The 21,202-nt window shown below is 39.5% G+C and overlaps 1 protein-coding gene across 1 annotated transcript in view; it reads left to right on the plus strand.

The window, feature by feature from the left end:
* Positions 1 to 21,202, plus strand: part of LOC132828173 (sushi, von Willebrand factor type A, EGF and pentraxin domain-containing protein 1-like) — a 47,025-nt gene that overhangs the window by 15,833 nt on the left and 9,990 nt on the right. The window contains exons 6-11 of the mRNA XM_060845105.1: positions 4,486 to 4,585; positions 7,353 to 7,426; positions 8,647 to 8,829; positions 15,898 to 15,982; positions 18,446 to 18,519; positions 19,638 to 19,820. Of these exons, the coding sequence (XP_060701088.1) occupies positions 4,486 to 4,585; positions 7,353 to 7,426; positions 8,647 to 8,829; positions 15,898 to 15,982; positions 18,446 to 18,519; positions 19,638 to 19,820 (699 nt within the window). The remainder of the gene's footprint in view (positions 1 to 4,485; positions 4,586 to 7,352; positions 7,427 to 8,646; positions 8,830 to 15,897; positions 15,983 to 18,445; positions 18,520 to 19,637; positions 19,821 to 21,202) is intronic.

Consider the following 21,202-nt stretch of genomic DNA (forward strand, 5'->3'; position numbering starts at 1 on the left):
ATGTTGGCAGTATAATTGAATGGGCTATATTGGAATTAGTTGCAACTTGTTCATCAGTATTGAGGAGAATGGAGTTGCAAGGTCTTCAAGTTTTTATTTGCCACTTCTTGAGCTGAATTAATGCAGTGTGACATCTAGGTGTTAAAATGCAAAGCTGAGTATAACTGGCTAAGTAATGTTGACTTGTTGGAAAACTTACAAATGATATTGGTTTAAAATGCAGTTTCTAATCTGTAGAGACTGCCTTTTTGATTTAAAACTTCAGATGCATCCCATCCTGACCACCACTTGGTCCATAAATTAGATTCTGACCTGCTATCACTTTCTTGGTCCATTCACACAAACAAAATGCATCTGTTAAAACTATTGCCTTGTCACTGGGTAGCTTTCATGGTGATCCTTTGCTGGAACTCTGCTTCAAATTTCTGACCTGCCCATGTAACTGCCTTGTAAACTTGTAATTGTATCTTGCCAGTGGTGGTGGCAGTATAGCACAACCAATTTATATTTGAATACTTTAACGTGTACAGGGTACTGTGTAAGAAGCTCTGGTGCTCCATCCAGTTCATAATGTTGTGCTCCCTCCAACTGCTATTAAATTAAAGTGCTGGTTTGATGTATTTTTGTTGAGATCATTCTCTGTTGTGTGTGGTCTATCTTTCCTTCCATTCCTGCAAACTGTGCATGTTAATTTCAAGATGCCAGCCTTAAAAGACATGCTGACCCTTTATGTAGTCAGGGTTTGTATCTGTCTATTTTGGTTAAATACAGATTGGAACAGCATTTTTCTGGGTGTGGCCATATCTGAATGACAAAAGACTGAAAATTCCTGATGGGGAGAAAGTGTATTGAAAATATTACTCCCCTGCTTGTGTCTGGAAGCAAAGATGTTTTTTAAACTTGATGTTTTCCCCTTTTTCATCCACTTTGTTCTCTCGCTTTTTTTGTGGAGTCCACTTTTCTCAAGACTTTCAACAAATAATTGAGGTTAAAACCAAGTGCAGTTGGTGCTATTATACTGCAGTAGTTCCATTTTCATACAAGCCCGTGTTTATAAGAAAATAGCGTAATAGCAGGACCATTTAAACTAATGGGGTCAAAATTGTATAATCTCAAGGTTACATAATCAATATACACTTCAAAAGTTTGTGCTTTAGAAACAGTGTGCCCAATTCATCAATCGCATTACATCGAATTTATTAACGAAACTCGCGTTATAGCTGAGTGACCTGTATAGTTTATTTAAGCTTTGAAATCCTACGTTTAAGTTTTCACAACAGGTAGACATGCAAACATGGTTAGTTTCAATTGGAAAGTTATGGCCACAAATTCAGATGAATTGAAATCCAGTAAGTCAAATGTTTAATTGAGGTTATCTGTTCTTGCAATATTCTTTTCATAGAAACTAGGATGCATTTGGGTGCAGCTAATGTGATAGCAATTGATTCTTGTATATGAGTATTAGTTCACTTTTTTCCTTTCCCACTGAATAGAAATTTCAAGAGGTTGAGATTAGACATATGTTGTAGCAGAGACCGGAGCTTTTTCTCTCCGTTTTAAAATGCAGATTCAAGAATCCACATCTTGAAACTACTGGATTATGTGTCATGGTGTGATATGGTTCCAGAATATGGCCTTTGACTCTAATCAAACCAATTTTATAAACTGGTTGATTTTGGAAAAATCTAGAGGGTTTGAGCTAGAGGGAGAGGCTGAATAAGCTGTGGATATTTTCCCTAGACCGTCAGAGGCTGAGTTTAGATCAGTGTGGTGCTGAAAAAACATAGCAGGTCAGGCAGCATCTGAGGAGCAGGAAAATCAACGTTCATCAGGAAAGCTGAGTGACCTTTTATTGATGTTTATAAAATCATGAGGGGCATGGATAGGGCAAATCAGGTCTTTTCCCTGGGTTGGGGAGAGTGCAGAACTAGAGGGCATTGGTTTAGGGTGAGAGGGGAAGGATATAAATGGAGGCTAAGGGGCAGCTTTTTCATGCAGAGGGTAGTGTGTGTATGGAATGAGCTACCAGAGGAAGTGGTGGAGGTGGGTACAATTCCAATATTTAAAAGACATTTGGATGGGTATATGAATAGGAAGGGTTTAGAGGGATATGGGTCAAGTGCTGGTAAATTGGGCTAGATTAATTTAGGATAGCTGGTCGGCATGAATGAGTTGGACCAAGGGTCTGTTTTGTGCTGTACATCTTTTATGACTCTATAAGATGACAGCTGTGGGACTATTGACATAAATTGTGGCACAGCATGGCTGGTGACCTCCCTTTGTTATCCTGTGGTTTGGAGAGAAAAGTCTGTGCCCTTGATGTCTATTGCTATGTTGCTAGTGCCCCTGCAATTTACAGGTGTGAAATTCTACAAGTGATGGATTTGTCTTCTGTATTGAATATTTTTAGGTAATTAAAGATCTTGGTCATCTTGCGGATCATGTGGTCAATTGCAATATTAAGATCAGCGAGACTTTTTTACCCTCTAAAGTTTAACTTTTTTTTAAAAAGATGAACAGCAATTTAAGATCACTCCCTGATGTGGAAAAGATGAGTTGGTGATGCATGTAGGATTCTTGTTCCTGCTGATGCAATGTGGAGTACAAACTGTAGGCCAAGCAATTAATCCAATGACAATTGCTCAAGCTGAGCAGCCTGTGTGAAGGGGACAGGCATGGGTGATGAAACATGGCTGCCATTGACCTGATGCAGATGTCTAATAATAGTTTTTGCTTCATATTTTCAATATTCAAAATCTTACTTTTTCCAGTTATCTAATTTGTATAGTGGATGGAAATGCTAATTGGGCTGTGGCTGGTTTTGTTGACTGAATCAATATTTTGGGTTCAAGTTTCCCATTAACACTTCACAATTGTCATTGGCTTTCATTAAGGTACAATATCTGTTGTATATCTTGTGACAATGGTGCTGCTTTAACAAGGTTATTCTGTCCTTTTTTTTGATGGCGGCCGTAAAGGCAGAGGTACTGAAATGGCTGAGCTACTACTCCTACTTAAATAATGGCTAACGGATGTTACCTAAGTCAACAATCAGAAAAGGCTTTCAGTTTTTTTCTAAAAGAAACAATTGTGCAATGAAAGGGGAATGGTCAGTTCTCCCAGTTCAGAGTTGTTTTTTCTTATTTTGGTTAGTTTTAGTTGGGGACCCAAAGAAACTGCTCGATGTTGAGCCTCTCTCTGTCTCTGTCTCTGTCTCTCTCTTGTCAGACCCTTTGTTTGAACTTAAATTTTAAGGGAAATGTTATGAGATGTTGCAGGAAATCAGAACCGCTCTTTAGGTTGAATTTTTGATACATTTGGGTTTTCAAATAGTTATTTTTCTAAATTTGTTTTCTTTTGTTTAAGTGCGAATGGTCTGACCAGGTATCTCACCTAGTATATTCACCTTGCATCTGCTTAAAACAACTTGAAAAATTAGGTTTTAGGCTACATTCTTAAAATGTTTTTGGGGGCTCTGGCCTGGTCCTCCATAATTTGAAGTAAACTGAATGCTGGAAATACTTTGCAAGACTGACAAGATTGAAGAGAAACACCTGCTGTCCCTCTGTCTTCAACAAAGGATTTGACTTGCCATATCTGCTGAGTGTATACAATATTGTTGCTTTCCTTTTCATTAGTGGAAAGTGTTTTTTCCTTGTGTTGGTCAACATTAATTTCCTTGACCCAAGATCGGGAAGAATGGATAAATCAGTCACTGATTTTGGTGTTAACAGTGGGATGGTCTCTGAAAAGTGATTGCTGTATGTGATTTTAAATAACTATATATAACTTCTGATATTGAGCCACAGAGAATGGAATGGAGCTTCACTGGGCTGATGTGGGGAGGGCAGGTCTCCCTGATGAAAAGAGCTTTGTTTTCCAGGCCTCTGTTCGTGAATTTAGAAAGATTTGGGGAGAGTCTGATTGAAACATTTTAAAACCCTAACCAAGCTTGAAAGAAGACTCGGGAGAATTTTTCTTTTTGGTTAGGGTTTCTACGATGAAGAGTTACAGACATGGGCATGAAGCATTCAGTAGCCTATTCCCTCCAGTTTCTCTTTCTTGAATACTACTTTACAATCTTGGTGTAATGTGAGCTATGTTTAAAAACTCCTCTCCTCTTTCCTCCTTTGTCGGACAAGAGGCATTCTTCATACCTGAGACTTATTTGAATTATGTTCTGTCATGGCCTGGAGGGGAACAAACTACTTGAAATAAAAACTGGATCCTTTCCCCTCAGCATGGATTAATTGGTAAGACCTATGCATTGCAGGTTTGTCTTGGGCTTGTATTAAGTGATCCTGTGACACTCTAACATCATTGGACAAAATATTTAATTTGCATTGCTGAAACTAAAGTCATGTTTGAACTGCAGTAATCTATTGTCTGAAAAAGCCTTGAATCTTTCATGCATCTAATTGAATTATATTTCAAATCTTACTGGATAATGTGGCATATTTTAACTTTTTCTCCTTCTGTTTCCAGCTTTAAATTGTGGTAATCCTGGAGAGATTCTGAATGGATATTATAATGCGTCCAGTGGTACTACTTTTGGAAGTAAAGTTGTATTTTATTGCGATGAAGGGTAAGTGTTCAAACACTGTGTAAATTTCCATCACACTATTGCAGTTAACTTATCCATTCTCTGTATATTTCACCATTCTCAATGGTCAAAGAGACCATTGGTAATGGGTGAAAGGGTTTGAGAGACCAAAATCTGCAAGGATTCCATGCTTTTAATAGTATTCTCTATCCTAATTACTTTTCTGTGTCTGCTTGCTTATTTGTGATTTCCTTCAAGGATGCCCTGGTGCCACTGTACTGCAGCATTCTGTAGTCTCTCACCACTTAAATTTGCTTTATTCTCTCATTTTGTTTTTCCATGTTGTATGCTGCCAATTTTTTTTTGCCCATTCATTCACTTAGCATAACTTTGCATCCCTTTCCAGTCTCTTTGTTTCATTCTCTTTGAAATTCATTTCTGCATTCTAACTGATCTTTGCAATATAACTGAATTTTGAAATAATCTGTCCTTTCATGCAAGTTATAAATTGTTGAGGTGACTGTATTCTCTGGTTACAGTTTGCAAGTAAGAACATGTTTTTAAATCCTAACTGTTTCCAGTAATTAGTTGATTCATTACCCATGGATGACACATGTATACATAGTCTACCAAGAGAGTTGCCTACATGTGCAGTTCTTTATAGGCAGCAAACGTTTTGTGCTATCTTTACCAAAGGGCTTTCATGGTTCCTCAACCGGTTATCTCATATTAAGCCTGCCTGTCCCATCCACAAATTTTTTTTTTGTCTAACTACTTTTAAACCGGAAACTCAACACCCGTGAACATTTTGTTCATTTGGCACCTTTTTGTGATAAAATATCCAGTAGTGCTTCACAGCATTCAGTCTAAATTGAGGACAGAGCTATGTGAGGATAAGGTGATAGTGGGGTAGCGGACACAAAGCTACTTCAAAGACATTGACTGAAAGAGTAGTGAAGTGGACAAGTGCAGGGCTTTACAAGGGGGATGGGCACAGACAACTGAAGCCTAGTTGCACAGTAACATCGAAGTTTGATGTTTACTTTGCCCCACCACTAATGTTGTTCCAAAATAGTAAAGCCATTTATATTGACTTTGAACCAGACAATCCTTGATCAACTTTTTTCTTGATCAACTGCCATAGAGTCATACAGCTCAGAAACCGACTCTTGGGTCCAACTTGTCCATGCTGACAAGATATCCTAAGTAAACCAATTCACACTTGGTAGCATTTAACCTAAATCCCTCTAAACCCTTCCTATTCTTTTATTGATCCAAATGCCTTTTAAATCTTGTAATTTTACCAGTGTCTACCACTTTCTCTGGCAGCTTATTCCATACATGCACCACTCTCTGCGTGAAAAGTTTCCGCTTGGGGCCCTTGCTCTCTTTTTAAAAATATTTACCCTCTCTGCTTTTGACCTCTATGCCCCTCTGGTTTTTAACTCTCTTCTCCCCCCCCCACACCATCCATACTATTCATGATCTTTTATAGAGGTTTGTAATGTCACCCCTCAGCTTCTGACCTCCAGGGAAAATAGTGCTAGTCTATTTGGCCTCTTCTCGTAGTTCAAACCCTTCAACCTTGGCAACATCCTTGTAAATCCTTTCTGAACCTTTTCAAGTTTCATAACATCTTTCCTATAGCAGGAAGACCAATGTCCTGTAAAGCTACAGTGTGACCTCCCGATTCCTGTACTCAATGTACTGACCAATAAAGGCAAGCATAACAAATGCTGCCTTTGCTATCCTATCTACCTGCGACTCCAGTTTCAAGGAACCATGAACTTGCACACCAAGGTCTCTTTGTACAGCAGCACTCCACAGGATGTTACCATTAGATGTATAAGTCCTGCCTTGATTTGCCTTTTCCAAAATTCAGCACCTGACGTTTATCTCTGGGTTTCCTCTGGGTGCTCCGGTTTCCTCCCACGGTCCAAAGATGTGCAGGTCAGGTGAATTGGCCATGCTAAATTGCCCATAGTGTTAGGTAAAAGGGGTAAATGTAGGGGAATGGGTGGGTTGCGCTTCGGTGGGTCGGTGTGGACATGTTGGGCCGAAGGGCCTGTTTCCACACTAAGTAATCTAATCTAATCTAATCCATTAAACTCCATCTGACATTCGTCGGCCCATTGGCCCAACTGATCGAGTTTCCTCCGGGTGCTCCGGTTTCCTCCCACAGTCACAAAGATGTGCGGGTCAGGTGAATCGGCCAAGCTAAATTGCCATTAGTGTTAGGTAAGGGGTAAATGTAGGGGTATGGGTGGGTTGCGCTTCGGCGGGACGGTGTGGACTTGTTGGGCCGAAGGGCCTGTTTCCACACTGTAAATCTAATCTAATCCCATTGTACTGTTAGGTAACCTGCTTTGCTCCGCATTTTTGGTGTCATCTGCAAACTTACTTCCCGTACTTCCTATATTCCCATCCAAATCATTTATACAAATGATAGAAAACAGTGAATGCAACACCAATCCTTGTGGCACACCATAGATCACAGGCCTCCAGTCTGAAGGGTGACTCTCCACTACTACCACCGACCTCTGTCTTCTCCCTTTGGACCTAGTTCTGTATCCAAATGGCTAGTTCGTCTTATATTCAGTGTGAACTAACCTTGCTAACCAGTCTACCATGAGGAACCTTGTCAAACACCTTACTGACATCCATGCAGATCACATCTAGTGCTCTGGCCTCACCAATCCTTTTTGTTACTTCTTCAATATCTCTCAGATAACTTGGAGACATGATTTCCTACGTATAAAGCAATAGTATTTTATTTTGCGGCAGTTTGTTTGTTTTTTTTCTCTTCTAGATTCCGCATTGTTGGAACATATTTCCGGATTTGTACAGCTGATGGTTGGAGTGGCTCGGTTCCAACATGTAAAAGTAAGTCAGGAGCTTGAAATTGCAGGGAGACTGTACAATTATTTGGTGCAGAAAAGTCAAAGCCATGTTAATGAATTAACATGGATAGAAATTTGACTATATTTCTAATACTATTCTGGGGGGAGGGCAGGGTGAAAACTATCCACTGTAGCTAGAAAAAGGATGGTTTGATTTTTGGACATTCTACGCTCAAACCTGCGATGTGTGATAGCTGGTTTTCATTTCATGAATCAAGCTGCTACTTTTAAATGGTCATTTCTAGTGTCTATCGTAAACTTTGCTCTGCAGTAAGGAAGCAGTCTTGATCATTGAATATCATAAAGGTGTATTGTGGAAGAAACAGCAAAAATATTTTTGTAACGTTAAAAGTAATGTGGGATTAATGCTCTTGGCAATTAGTGAACTATATCTCTGGAATTTAAAAACTATGCATGAAACCAGATGCATTTTAATGCATGAAAGCTATCACTGAATTCAGTCTTAAAGCCATCTACATAACATCACTGCTGCGAACTTGTCATAGAATTTGAAGTTGAGGACAAAGTGAGCATTGCTGAAAATGTGTTGCTGGTTAAAGCACAGCAGGTTAGGCAGCATCCAAGGAATAGGAAATTCGACGTTTCGGGCATAAGCCCTTCATCAGGAAAGTGAGCATTGGCGAGACTTACAAATATGATTCTTGGTCAACTTGAGTTGTTTTGTTTCACACTCACTCACTCAACAATATTTTATCTTTGAAGAACAACAAATGTTACAACTACCTCTGTGATCACTGATTTAAATTGGAGACAAGAATGGAGAGTGGGCAAAATGACAGAATTCCTGGTTTTATCTTTAATTCATAGTGGGAATTACTGTTATGCATCAGTCTACCTTTTTAGCTGTTAGCTTTATCCATCTAACATGATATTGCGTAAGATTTCACATGAGATTTGTTTTGATCATCCTTTTCATATTGAGCAGAATGCAATTGACTTGCATCTACTGATTTCCAATTCTGATTGAAATAGCATCCCCCAAAAACAGCTGGTGTGTCTTACTTCACAATCCTGCTGCCAGCCTAACCTATATCTGTCTGATTTGCCTGAAAACTGGTTGTTTTTGAGTGTTAACTCAAGGGAGATGGGGTATAGAGGAAATAACCATTTGTAGCAGTCAAGCAGTGTGCTTCATCATGAGGCATTTATTTGACGGTCTGTCCATATTTCACTCTTCCCTAGTTGTCAAGTGTCCTGAACCTCCCCGTATTTCTAATGGGACAGTTTCATCATCGGCCAATGACTCCTGGCCTTTTGGAACTAAAGCAAGATATTCATGTCATGATGGTTATACGTTAATTGGTGAAGAAATCATCACCTGTACAGCGACTGGCGAATGGGATAAGGATCCACCGAGATGTCAAGGTACAGAATTATATTTTAGTTTTATTTTTGCAGGGAAAAATGATGTGAAATCCAAGTTGACGATCAAACCCTGTTATGTTTCTAATTGTGCAAGCAGATTCTAGTGTAATCACTTGCCACATTACTGGTAGTGCTGTGGTTTTATCTAAAGATGCTGCAATTTTTTTTTCATCTAGAGCATTTGGAAACCATCCCTCTCCCTCAACCCTTCAATACAGAATTCAGTTGGAGCCAGGGTCGTCATGTACAAAACTCATACAAATCTACACTAACAGGCAATTCATTTTCTACTTGGCATGGTGTTTCCTGTCTAGTGTGTCCACTGGGAAAGTAACCACCTCTCAACTCTCCCCTCCAGTCTGGACCAATGGGGAGGCAAGGCCTCCTGCTATTACCGATAGATGTAAAGAACTGGAGCAGCCCTTGAGCCTGCTTTGCCATTCAACCAAGATGCTGGCTGGATGAATGCAGCAGGTCAACCTCTTGGTTGTCTACTTTGGATTCTAGCATCTACAGTTTTTGTTTTGTTTCCAATTCAATAAAATTCTGGTTGACCGTTGTGGCCTCACTCCATTAGCCCATATCACTTGATATCTCGGTCTCTGGATGATTATTTTGTTTTGTAAATTGAACAAGGATAGTGTTCTGGAGACCTGGATTCAAAGCCCACCATGGTAGAATTTAAAGTCAATAAATGATGACAATAAACCTATTGGCAATTATCGGGGGAAAACCCACCTGGTTCCCTAATGTCCTTTTTTATAGGGAAAGAAATTGCCATTCTTGCCTTGTCTGCCCTAAAATATGTCTCTAGCCCCACAGCAAAATGGTTGAGTTTCAACAGTGCTCTGGACAATTGAAGGATTGGAAATAATAATTATTTGCCCCATCGGCAATGCCCACAGCACGTGAATTTTCTTTTTTGTTGAGTGATGAAGTACCATTTCACCTGAGTTCACATAGGACCATGGTGTTGTTTGAATAATTATCCACGAAGTACATTCCATTTATGTGTGTACTTTCCACAATGCATCCATCCTGATCTGTAATCAGCCATTAACATAGCTAGCTGTACCATCCTCTTCGAATACAGTGCACCTTGTCTAGTTAAGTGGTACAGCAGTGTGCTGTTTCCATAATTAGTTAAAAATGGCACTGTGAATCAATTCTATTCCTTTCCCTCCTGGACCCATGCTGTTCTGGTACCAAGTGAGGATCTACAATTGTCAACTTCTTCGACTTCTCGCCTGTTTGTTGGCACATGGATCAACTGACAGTAAGTAAGTCCGTGAAGAAGGTCTTTATACTGATGACTCCTGGCTCACTTCAAATTCTGTATTGTCTCTATCTGCACATCAAAAGGTATTGAATAGACAATGAATTAATCTTCACCCAAATAATTAGTTTGTGGGTAGATGGAGGGAAGAGAGAGCTGGATCTTGCACCCAGTGCATGATGATGAAATGTAGCCACCATCATGCAGAAAACACAGGATTTGGCTTGTGTAGTTCCCTTCATCAAACAGTTTCCAGTTTCTTGAACACTCATCCTTCTTGCCATCACGTTTTTCAACTTTTGCTTTTTGCTTTCTATGTTCTGCTATTGATATGATCATTGACATGATTCTCTTCTTGCCATAACTACACTTTCACTGATTTCAGCACAGTTTTTACTTGCTGTAGTATTCTTAACTGTATCTTGTACATTTGAAAGGGGAGCAGCAGGAATAATTGCAAACACAATGAATTATATACAGGTCAATAATTGTCTTGTAGTCCAGAAGGGCAAAGTTTTAGGGAAGCCTAATTACAGCTTATAGGCTAAAAGACTTTTATATCATGGAGTATCCTAAATGTAGATTAGAGTGGTGCTGGAAAAGCGCAGCAGGTCAGGCAGCATCCAAGGAGCAGGAAAATTAATGTTTCGGCCAAAAGCCCTTCATCAGGAATAGAGGTAGGGTGCCTGCAGAGTGGTTTGTAGAGAGAGGAATAAAACTTCTTCAAGGCAGGCACCCTAGTTGATTTTAACCCTACTGTGAATCATCTTGCAAGGATGCCTGCTTGAAGAAGTTTTCCTCCTCTATCTACAAGCCACTGTGCAAACGCCCTGCCTCTATTCCTGATGAAGGGCTTTTGCCCAACGTCGATTTTCCTGCTCCTTAGATGCTGCCTGACCTGCTGTGCTTTTCCAGCGCCACTCTAATCTAGACTCTGGTTTCCAGCATCTGCAGTCCTTGTTTTACCTATCCTGAATGTATGTAACCTTGAGGTAAACTGAATAGACTCATTTTGGTACTTGGAGTTTGGTTAAGAAAGTGCATTAGTGAAGTTGAAAATGCAGTATTTTTCTGCAAGGTTATGTATCAAATGTTTTTTTTTGGCTTTTTTGTGTTTTTATTTTACAGTGTCATGCATTGTGGAGTTCTTGAGTCTGACACTGTTAATTACTATTTGTACATTTTCTGAGGAGGCCATGAATTCCATAGCATGTAACTCATCCATTTGTGCTCTTCCAGCACCACTAATCCAAAATCTGGTTTCCAGCATCTGCAGACATTGTTTTTACCCCATCCAGATATCTCCCAGGCTATCCACCATCCCAGGATATTTGTTTCAGGAAGGAGGTTCAAAACGTATTAGAGGCAGGAAAGATGGAACTTGGTCTCCCTTGCTTGCTGTCTGTGAACATAAGTAATTAGCAATTTTATTTTTCTTTCTTCCTTCCTTCCTTGACACAGGATGGTAGGTGCCTAGAATGTGTTGGCAGCAGAGGTGGTAGAGGTAGGCAAAGTCGATTCATTTAAGGTGCAACTGGACAGATGCATGAATTGGTGGAGAGCAGAGGGATATAGGTTCTTCTGTAGATTTAGACAGTGGATTTGGATCGGCATAGCCTTGGAGGGCCAAAGGGCTTGTTCCTGGGCTGCAAATTTTCTTTGTTCTTTTTTAGCTTTTCAAACGACTGCATTTGGATCATATGAAATCACTTGATCTCGTATGTTTAAACAGGGACAGGTAGTCACGAATAATTGTTTTTGCTGTCACCTGGCTCCCATATGAGTGGTTCAAATGTAGCCTGTAATATGGCCTGACTTGGATCATTTTTCTTGTGCATGATAAACTCCCAGCAAAGCTTACTTTTTGCTAATGACAAATAATGTCTTGATTCTTGTTAACTAGGGAAACCATTTCCTTGCACATTCTGTACTTCTATCAAATTCATTGAACATAAGTTTGTTAGCAAGGAAGATTAAGTAGGTTATTTATGAATGTCCTTTGCTATTAATAAATTGCATTTTCCATAATTTTTTTTTCAAACTAGGTCACTAAGAAGTGTATTAAAGAAGTGTATAATAAATTGTAGTCCTCCACTCCATAGTCTGGTTTTCTTTTAACTACCCTCTTCAAATCTGATCTGATCCAGATGTTGGCAGTATAATTGAATGGGCTATATTGGAATTAGTTGCAACTTGTTCATCAGTATTGAGGAGAATGGAGTTGCAAGGTCTTCAAGTTTTTATTTGCCACTTTTTGAGCTGAATTAATGCAGTGTGACATCTAGGTGTTAAAATGCAAAGCTGAGTATAACTGGCTAAGTAATGTTGACTTGTTGGAAAAATTACAAACTATATTGGTTTGAAATGCAGTTTCTAACCTGTGGACTGCCTTTTTGATTTAAAACATCAGATCCATCCCATCCTGACCACCACTTGGTCCATAAATTAGATTCTGACCTACTATCACTTTCTTGGTCCATTCAAACAAACAAAATGCATCTGTTAAAACTATTGCCTTGTCACTGGGTAGCTTTCATGGTGATCCTTTGCTGGAACTCTGCTTCAAATTTCTGACCTGCCCATGTAACTGCCTTGTAAACTTGTAATTGTATCTTGCCAGTGGTGGCGGCAGTATAGCACAACCAATTTATATTTGAATACTTTAACGTGTACAGGGTACTGCGTAAGAAGCTCTGGTGCTCCATCCAGTTCATAATGTTGTGCTCCCTCCGACTGCTATTAAATTAAAGTGCTGGTTTGATGTATTTTTGTTGAGATCATTCTCTGTTGTGTGTGGTCTATCTTTCCTTCCATTCCTGCAAACTGTGCATGTTAATATCAAGATGCCAGCCTAAAGAAAATGCTGGAAAATCTCAGCAGGTCTGACAGCATCTGTTTTGAGAGAAATGAGCTGATGATTCGAGTCTAACCGACGCTTTGTCAAAGCTGGCTTCAGATTCCAGCATCCGCAGTAATTTACTTTTATAAAGAAAATGCTAACCCTTTATGTAGTCAGGGTTTGTGTCTGTCTATTTTGGTTAAATACAGACTGGAACAGTATTTTACACTGGGTGTGGCCATATCTGAATGACAAAAGACTGAAAATTCCTGAAGGGGAGAAAGTGTATTGAAAATGTTTCTTCCCCTGCTTGTGTGTGGAAGCAAAGATGTTTTTTAAACTTGATGTTTTCCCCTTTTTCATCCACTTTGCACGCTTTTTTTTGTGTGGCGTCCACGTTTCTCATGACTTTCAACAAATAATTGGGGTTAAAACCAAGTACAGTCAGTTCTGCTATAACACAGTAGTTCCGTTCTCCTGCAAACCTGTGTTATAAAAATATAGTGTAATAGCAACACTGTTGGGGCCAAAATTGCATTCTTACCAATATAGGCTTTAAAAGTTCATGCTTTAGAAAAAGTGCACTGAAATCATCAGTGCATTACATCAAATCTGCATTAATGAAACACTCATTATAGCTGATTGACCTGTATAGCTTTGAACTCCATGTTTAAGTTTTCACAACAGCTAGACATGCAAACAGGGAAAGCTTGAATTGGAAAAACATGGTTACATTTTCAGATGAATTAAAATTCTGTCAATCAATCAACCATCCAATCGAAGTTAGCTGCTTTTGTGCTGTTCATTTTATAGAAGCTAGGATGCAGTTAAATGGATAGCAGTTGATTCCTGTATATTGAGAGTTATTCACTTTTCCTTTCCCAGTGAATAGAAATTACAAGAGGTTGAGATTAGATGTGTGCCATAGCAGAGACTGGAGGTGTTTTTTTTTCCCCTCCATTTTAAAATGCAGACAGATTGTGGAGTTCAGACCTTGAAACTGCTGGTTTTATACATTTGGGTGTAACATGGTTCCAGAATATGGCACTGGCTCTAATCGAACCATATTTGTGAACAGGTTGATTTTCAGAAAACATCTGCAGGGTTTGAGCAATAGGGAGAGGTTGAATAGGCTTGGGCTATTTTCCCTAGACTGTCAGAGGCTGAGTGGTGACCTTTTAGAGGTTTATAAAATCTTGAGGGATTTGGATAGGACAAATAGACAATGCCTTTGCCCTGGGTTGGGAGATGCCCAGAACTAGAGGGCATGGGTTTTGGGGAGAGGGGAAGGATTTAAATGGAGGCTAAGGGGCAACTTTTTCACGCAGAAGGTAGTGTGTGTAAGGAATAAGCTACCAGAGGAAGTTGTGGATGTGGGTACAATTCCAATATTTAAAAAACATCTGGATGGGTATATGAATAGGAAGGGTTTAGAGGGATATGGGTTAAGTGCTGGTAAATTGGGCTAGATTAATTTAGGACAGCTGGTCGGCATGAATGAGTTGGACCAACGGTCTGTTTTGTGCTGTACATCTTTGTGACTCTATAAGATGACAGCTGTGGGACTATTGACATAAATTGTGGCACAGCATGGCTGGTGACCTCCCTTTGTTATCCTGTGGTTTGGAGAGAAAAGTCTGTGCCCTTGATGTCTATTGCTATGTTGCTAGTGCCCCTGCAATTTACAGGTGTGAAATTCTACAAGTGATGGATTTGTCTTCTGTATTGAATATTTTTAGGTAATTAAAGATCTTGGTCATCTTGCGGATCATGTGGTCAATTGCAATATTAAGATCAGCGAGACTTTTTTACCCTCTAAAGTTTAACTTTTTTTTAAAAAAGATGAACAGCAATTTAAGATCACTCCCTGACGTGGAAAAGATGAGTTGGTGATGCATGTAGGATTCTTGTTCCTGCTGATGTCATGTGGAGTTCAAACTGTAAGCCAAGCAATTAATCCAATTATAATTGCTCAAGCTGAACAGCCTGTGTGAAGGGGACAGGCATGGGTGATGAAACATGGCTGCCATTGACCTGATGCAGATGTCTAATAATAGTTTTTGCTTCATATTTTCAATATTCAAAATCTTACTTTTTCCAGTTATCTAATTTGTATAGTGGATGGAAATGCTAATTGGGTTGTGGCTGGCTTTGTTGACTGAATCAATATTTTGGGTTCAAGTTTCACATTAACACTTCACAATTGTCATTGGCTTTCATGAAGGTACAATAGCTGTTGTATATCTTGTGACAATGGTGTTGCTTTAACAATGTAATTCTGTCCTTGGTTTCTTTTTGACGGGGGCCATAAAGGCAGAGGTCTGAACTACTCCTATTTTAATAATGGCTAACAGATGTTACCTAAGTCAACAATCTGAAAAGGCACAAAAAACACTTGTACAATGAAAGGGGAGTGGCCACTTTTCCTCCTTCAGACGTTCCTTTCTCATTTTGGGTGAGTTATAGCTGGTTAAGGTTTCTACGACTAAGAGTTACAGATGTGGGCATGAAGCATTCGTAGCCTATTCCGTCCAGTGTCTCTTTCTTGAATACTACGTTGCAACCTTGTGTAAATTGAGCTATATTTTAAAAACTCTCTCTCCTCCTTCCTCGTCAGACAATAGACATTCTACACACTGATTTCGTGTTCTGCCATGGCCTGGAGGGGAATGAACTCATGGAAATAAAAACTGGATTCTTTCCCTTTAGCATGGATTAATTGGTAAAACCTATGCATTGCAGGTTTATCTTGGGCTTGTTTTAAGTGATCTTGTGACACTCCGACATCATTGGACAAAATATTTAATTTGCATTGCTGAAATGATCTCCTTCTTGAATTGCAGTAATCTGTTGTCTGAAAAAGCCTTGAATCTTTCATGCATCTAATTGAATTGTATTTCAAATCTTACTGGATAATGTGGCATATTTTAACTTTTTCTCCCTTTGTTTCTAGCATTAAACTGTGGTAATCCTGGAAAGATTCTGAATGGATATTATACCACTTTTGGAAGTAAAGTTGTATTCTTTTGTGATAAAGGGTAAGTGTTCAAGCACTCTGTAAATTTTCACCACACTATTGCAGTTGATTAGGGACTATCCATTCTCTATGTTTCACCGTTCTCAATGGTCAAGGTGGCCATTGGTGATTTCCTGTAGTCTCTGAAATGGTTTCAATGACCCAAAATCTGCAAGGATTCCTTGTTTTTAATGGCATTCTCTATCCTAATTATTTTTCTCTACCGGTCTACTTGCTTGCTTGTGATTTCCTTCAAGGACGCCTAGACTCCTCCACTGCAGCTTTCCTTACTCTCACGCTTCAATAATTTGCTTTATTCTCTCTGCCCAAATAAATAGTACCTTTGTTCCATGTTATACATTGCCAATTTTGCTTTGCTTGTTCACTTAGCATAACTTGTATTCCTTTCCAGCCTCTCTTGTTTCATTCTTTTTTCAAATTCATTTCTGCATTCTGACTGATCTTTGCATTAAAACTGAATGTTGAAACAATCTGTCCTTTCATCCAAGTTATAAATAATGGTTGTAAATTGTTGAGGTGACTGTATTGATATTCAGTGTCCTCTGGTTACAGTTTGCAAATCAGAAAATGTTTTTAAAAACAAACTGTTTCCAGTAATTAGTTAATTCATTACCCTTGGACGACACATGTATACATAGTCTACCAAGAGAGTTGTCTACATGTGCAATTCTTTCTTGGCGGCAAACATTTTTGTGGTATCTTTATCAACGGGCTTTCATGGTTCCTCGACTGGTTATCTTGTATTAGGCCTGCCTGTCCCATCCACAAATCTTTTTTTTTCTAACTACTTTTAAACAGGAAACTCAACACCCATGAACATTTTGTTCATTAGGCACCTTTTTTGCTGAAACATCCAGCGGTGTTTCACAGCATTCAGTCTAAATTGAGGACAGAGCTATGTGAGGATAAGGTCATAGTGGGGTAGCTGACACAAAGCTGCTTCAAAGACATTGACTGAAAGAGTGGACAAGTCCAGGGCCATACAGGGGGGAATGGACATAGACATCTGAAGGCCTAGTTGCACAGTAACACCAAATCTAAGTGTTTACTTTACCCAATCACTAATGTTGTTCCAAAATAGTAAAGCCATTTGTATTGACTTTGAACCAGACAATTCTTCACCTTTTTTCTTGTTACACTACCATATAGCATAGAAACGGACTCCTGGGTCCAACTCGTCCATGCTGACCTGATATCCTAAATAAACTAGTCCAATGTGCCAGCACTTGACCCATATCCCTCTAAACTCTTCCTATTCTTTTATTGATCCAGATGTCTTTTAAATCTTCTAATTGTACCAATGTCTACCACTTCCTCTGGCAGTTCATTCCATAGAGTCACCATCCTCTGCGTGAAAGTTTCCACTTGGGTCCCTTTTTAAAATCTCTTCCCTTCAGCCTTCAACCTATTCCCTCTAGTTTTGGACCTCAGCGCCCCTGCCCTCCACCTTTGGTTTTGGGGGGAGGTGGGGAGTCTGTTCACCCAATCCATATCATTCATGATTTTATAAACCTCTAAATCACCCCTCAGCCTCTGACCTCCAGGGAAAATAGTGCCAGGCTTTTCCGACTCTCCCTAAAGTTCAAATGCACCAATCTTGGCAACATCCTTGTAATTTTTTTTCTGAACCCTTTCAAGTTTCACAACATCCTTCCTATAGCAGAGAGACCAGAATTGCATACAATATTACAAAAGTGGCCTAACTAGTGTCCTGTACAGCTACAACATGACCTCCCAACCCCTATACTCAATGCACTGACCAATAAAGGCAAGCATACCAAATGCTGCCTTCAGTATCCTATCTACCTGTGACTCCACTTTCAAGCAACTATGAACCTCCCTGCCACGGTCTTTTTGTTCAGCAACACTCCCCAGGACCTTATGCACTTAATGAGAAATCCTGCCCTGATTTGCCTTTCTAAAGTGCAGCACATCATTTATCTAAATTAAAATTCATCTGCCACTCCTCGACCCTTTGGCCCAACTGATCAGATCGTTTTATGACTGAAGTCATCTTCACTGTACGATACATCTCCCCTTTTTGGTGTCCTCTGTGAACCTACTAACCATACTGCCTATATTCACATCCAAGTTATTTTATACAAATGGAGAAAAAGAGGACCAAGCACCAATCCACATGGCACACCACAGATCACAGGCCTTCAATCTGAAGAGTGACCCTCCACTACCACCACTGCCCTCTGTCTTCTACTTTTTGATCCAAATGGCTAGTTTGCCCTCTATTCAGTATGATCTAACCTTGTGAATCAGTCTATTGTAAAGAACCTTGTCAAATACCTTAGTGAAGCCCATGTAGATCATGTCCACTGCCCTGCCTTCATCAATCCTCTTCATGACTTCTTCTTCAAAAAACTTCAGTTAACTGTGAGATGTCGTTTCCCATCTGCAAAGCCACAGTATTTTAAAAACATTTTGCAGCAGTTTGTCTTTTTTTCTCTTCTAGATTTCGCATTATCGGAACAAATTTCCGAATTTGTACAGCTGATGGTTGGAGTGGCCAGGTTCCAACATGTGAAAGTAAGTCAGGAGCTTGAAATTGCAGGGAGATTGCACTAGCATTTCTGCACTAAATAATTGAACAATGTTAATTGCTTAGAATAGATGGAAAGTTGACTACATTTTTAACACTAGTTTGTTTTGGAACAAATACTCCTCTATAGCTAGGAAAAGGATGAAGTTTGATTTTTGAGTTTATGCCCAAACTTGTAACATATAGCTGGTTTCCTTTCCATGATTTAAGCTGTTACTTTTTGAATGGTCATTTCTAGTGTCTATCATGAACTTTGCTCTGCAGGAGGGAATAGTAAGGAAGCAATCTTGATCATTAAATGTCCTAATGATGTGGTGTGGAAGAAGAAGCAAAAATATTTTTGTAATATTAAAAGTACTGTGGAATTAGTGCTATTATACTTAGTGAACTACACCTCTTGAATTTAAAAGCCATGTATGAAACCAGATGCATTTTAAAGTATGAAAGCTATCACTGAATTCAGTCCTAAAGCCATCTACATAACATCACTACTGTGAATTTGTGTCGTAGAATTTCAGGTTGCGGACAAAGTGAGTATTGGCGAGACTTGCAAATGTGATTCTTGATCAACTTGAGTTGTTTTGTTTCACACTCACTCAAATTATTCTGTCTGATATTTTATCTTAGAAACAACAAATTTTATAACCATCACTGATTTTAAAATGGGGATAAGAATGGTGAAAATGGACAGTGCTGGGCAACATGAAAGAATTTCTGGTTTTTATCTTTTAATTCAGATTGGGAATTGCTGTTATGCATCAATCTATCTTAGCTTCGATTCATCTAACATGATATTGTGTAAGCTTTCACATTAGATTTGTTTTTATCATCCTTTTTATATTGAGCAGAATGCAATTGACTTGCATCCACTGATTTTCAATTCTGTTTGAAATAGCATCCCCACAGACAGCTGGTGTGTCTCACTTCACCAATCCTGCTGCCAGTCTACCCTTTATCTATCTGATTTGCCTAAAAACTGATTGTTTTTGAATGTTAACTCGAGAGAGGTGGGGTATAGAGAAAATAATCATTTGTTGTAGTCAAGGAGTGTGCTTCATCATGAGACATTTAGTTGACGGCCTGTCCAAATTTCACTCTTCTCTAGCTGTCAAGTGTCCTGAACCTCCCCATATTTCTAATGGGACAGTTTCACCATCTGACAGTCACTCCTGGCCATTTGGAAGTATAGCAAGATATTCATGTCTTGATGGTTATTCATTAATCGGTGAAGAAACCATCAATTGTACAGCGACTGGAGAATGGAATAAGGATCCACCGACGTGTAAAGGTAGTGATTTTTTGTTTTAATCTCAATAATTACACTTTCTTCCCCCACCCACACCTCACTCTAGCACTCAGTTGGGGCCAGGATCATTATGTGCACAATTTGTACAAAGTGCTACTAATGGGCATTTTATTTTCTACTTCTAACAAGGAATGGTGTTTCCTGTCTGGTACACCCATTGGGGAGGTAACCTCCTTCCAACTCATTCCTGCAGTACGGATTAAGGGGAGGAAATGGCTAGTCACTAGATTCTAGTGCTATTATTGATAGACTCTGGGAACAGGAGTAGCCATTTAAGAAGCTTCTGGCTGACCTTTGTGGCCTTGTACCACGTGCATGCCTTGGGCCCATATTCCTTAATACCCAGGTCTATGGATTTTTATTTTAAATTTTAGGCAAGGATAATGTTCTGGAGTAAAAAGTGAGGTCTGCAGATGCTGGAGATCAGAGCTGAAAATGTGTTGCTGGTTAAAGCACAGCAGGTCAGGCAGCCTCCAAGGAACAGGAAATTCGACGTTTCGGGCCAGAGCCCTTCATCAGGAATGTTCTGGGCACCTGGATTCAAATCCTGCCGTGGCAAATGGGAGAACTTAAAATCAACTAATGATCATCATGAACTATAGGCAGTTATCAGGAAAAACTCATCTGGTTCCCACCCCTTTCTGTAGGGAAAGAAATTGCCATCCTTTCCTTATCTGCTCTAAAATGTCTCCAGTCCCAAAGTAAAATGGTTGACTTTGAACTGTGTCCTAGCTAAATGAAGGATTGACAAAAATATTTGGCCTAGACAGAAATGTCCATAGCACACAAATTATTTTTGGGAGGCAAAAAGGTGCCTTACCATCTGAGTTTACATTAACATCATGGTATGATGAAAAGTTAGCTCTTAAAAACATTCAACATTCCTGTGTACTTTCCACAATGTATACAACCCAGGATATTCATCTTGGTCTGTATTCAGCCATTAACACAACTAACTGCACTATCTTCCAGTGCAGTGCTTCTTGTCCAGCTTCGTAATAAAGCATTGTACTCTTTCCATAGTTATGTTACAAATGGCACTCTGAATCAATTCAATTGCTTTCCTTCCTGCATCCTCCAGTACCAGGTGAGGATCCATCATTGGCCCCTTCAACTTCTCATCTTGTTGGCCATTGTCAGTATCCACGTTTATATACTGATGTCGCCTGGCTCACTTCAAATTCTGTACCGTCTCTGACCACTATGTAGTCCTACAGAGTAACTCTATTAGGCTGATTGACGCTACATCCATCCAGGCAAGGGGACAGTATACTAATACATGTCTCCTGGCCTGTGAATCTGTGGTTGGTAAGCTGAGAAATATCTGGGTGAGTTATTTGCTGCAGAATTCCTGGCCTCATTTT

This window comes from Hemiscyllium ocellatum, chromosome 26 (assembly GCF_020745735.1).
Source record: "Hemiscyllium ocellatum isolate sHemOce1 chromosome 26, sHemOce1.pat.X.cur, whole genome shotgun sequence".
NCBI lineage: Eukaryota > Metazoa > Chordata > Chondrichthyes > Orectolobiformes > Hemiscylliidae > Hemiscyllium > Hemiscyllium ocellatum.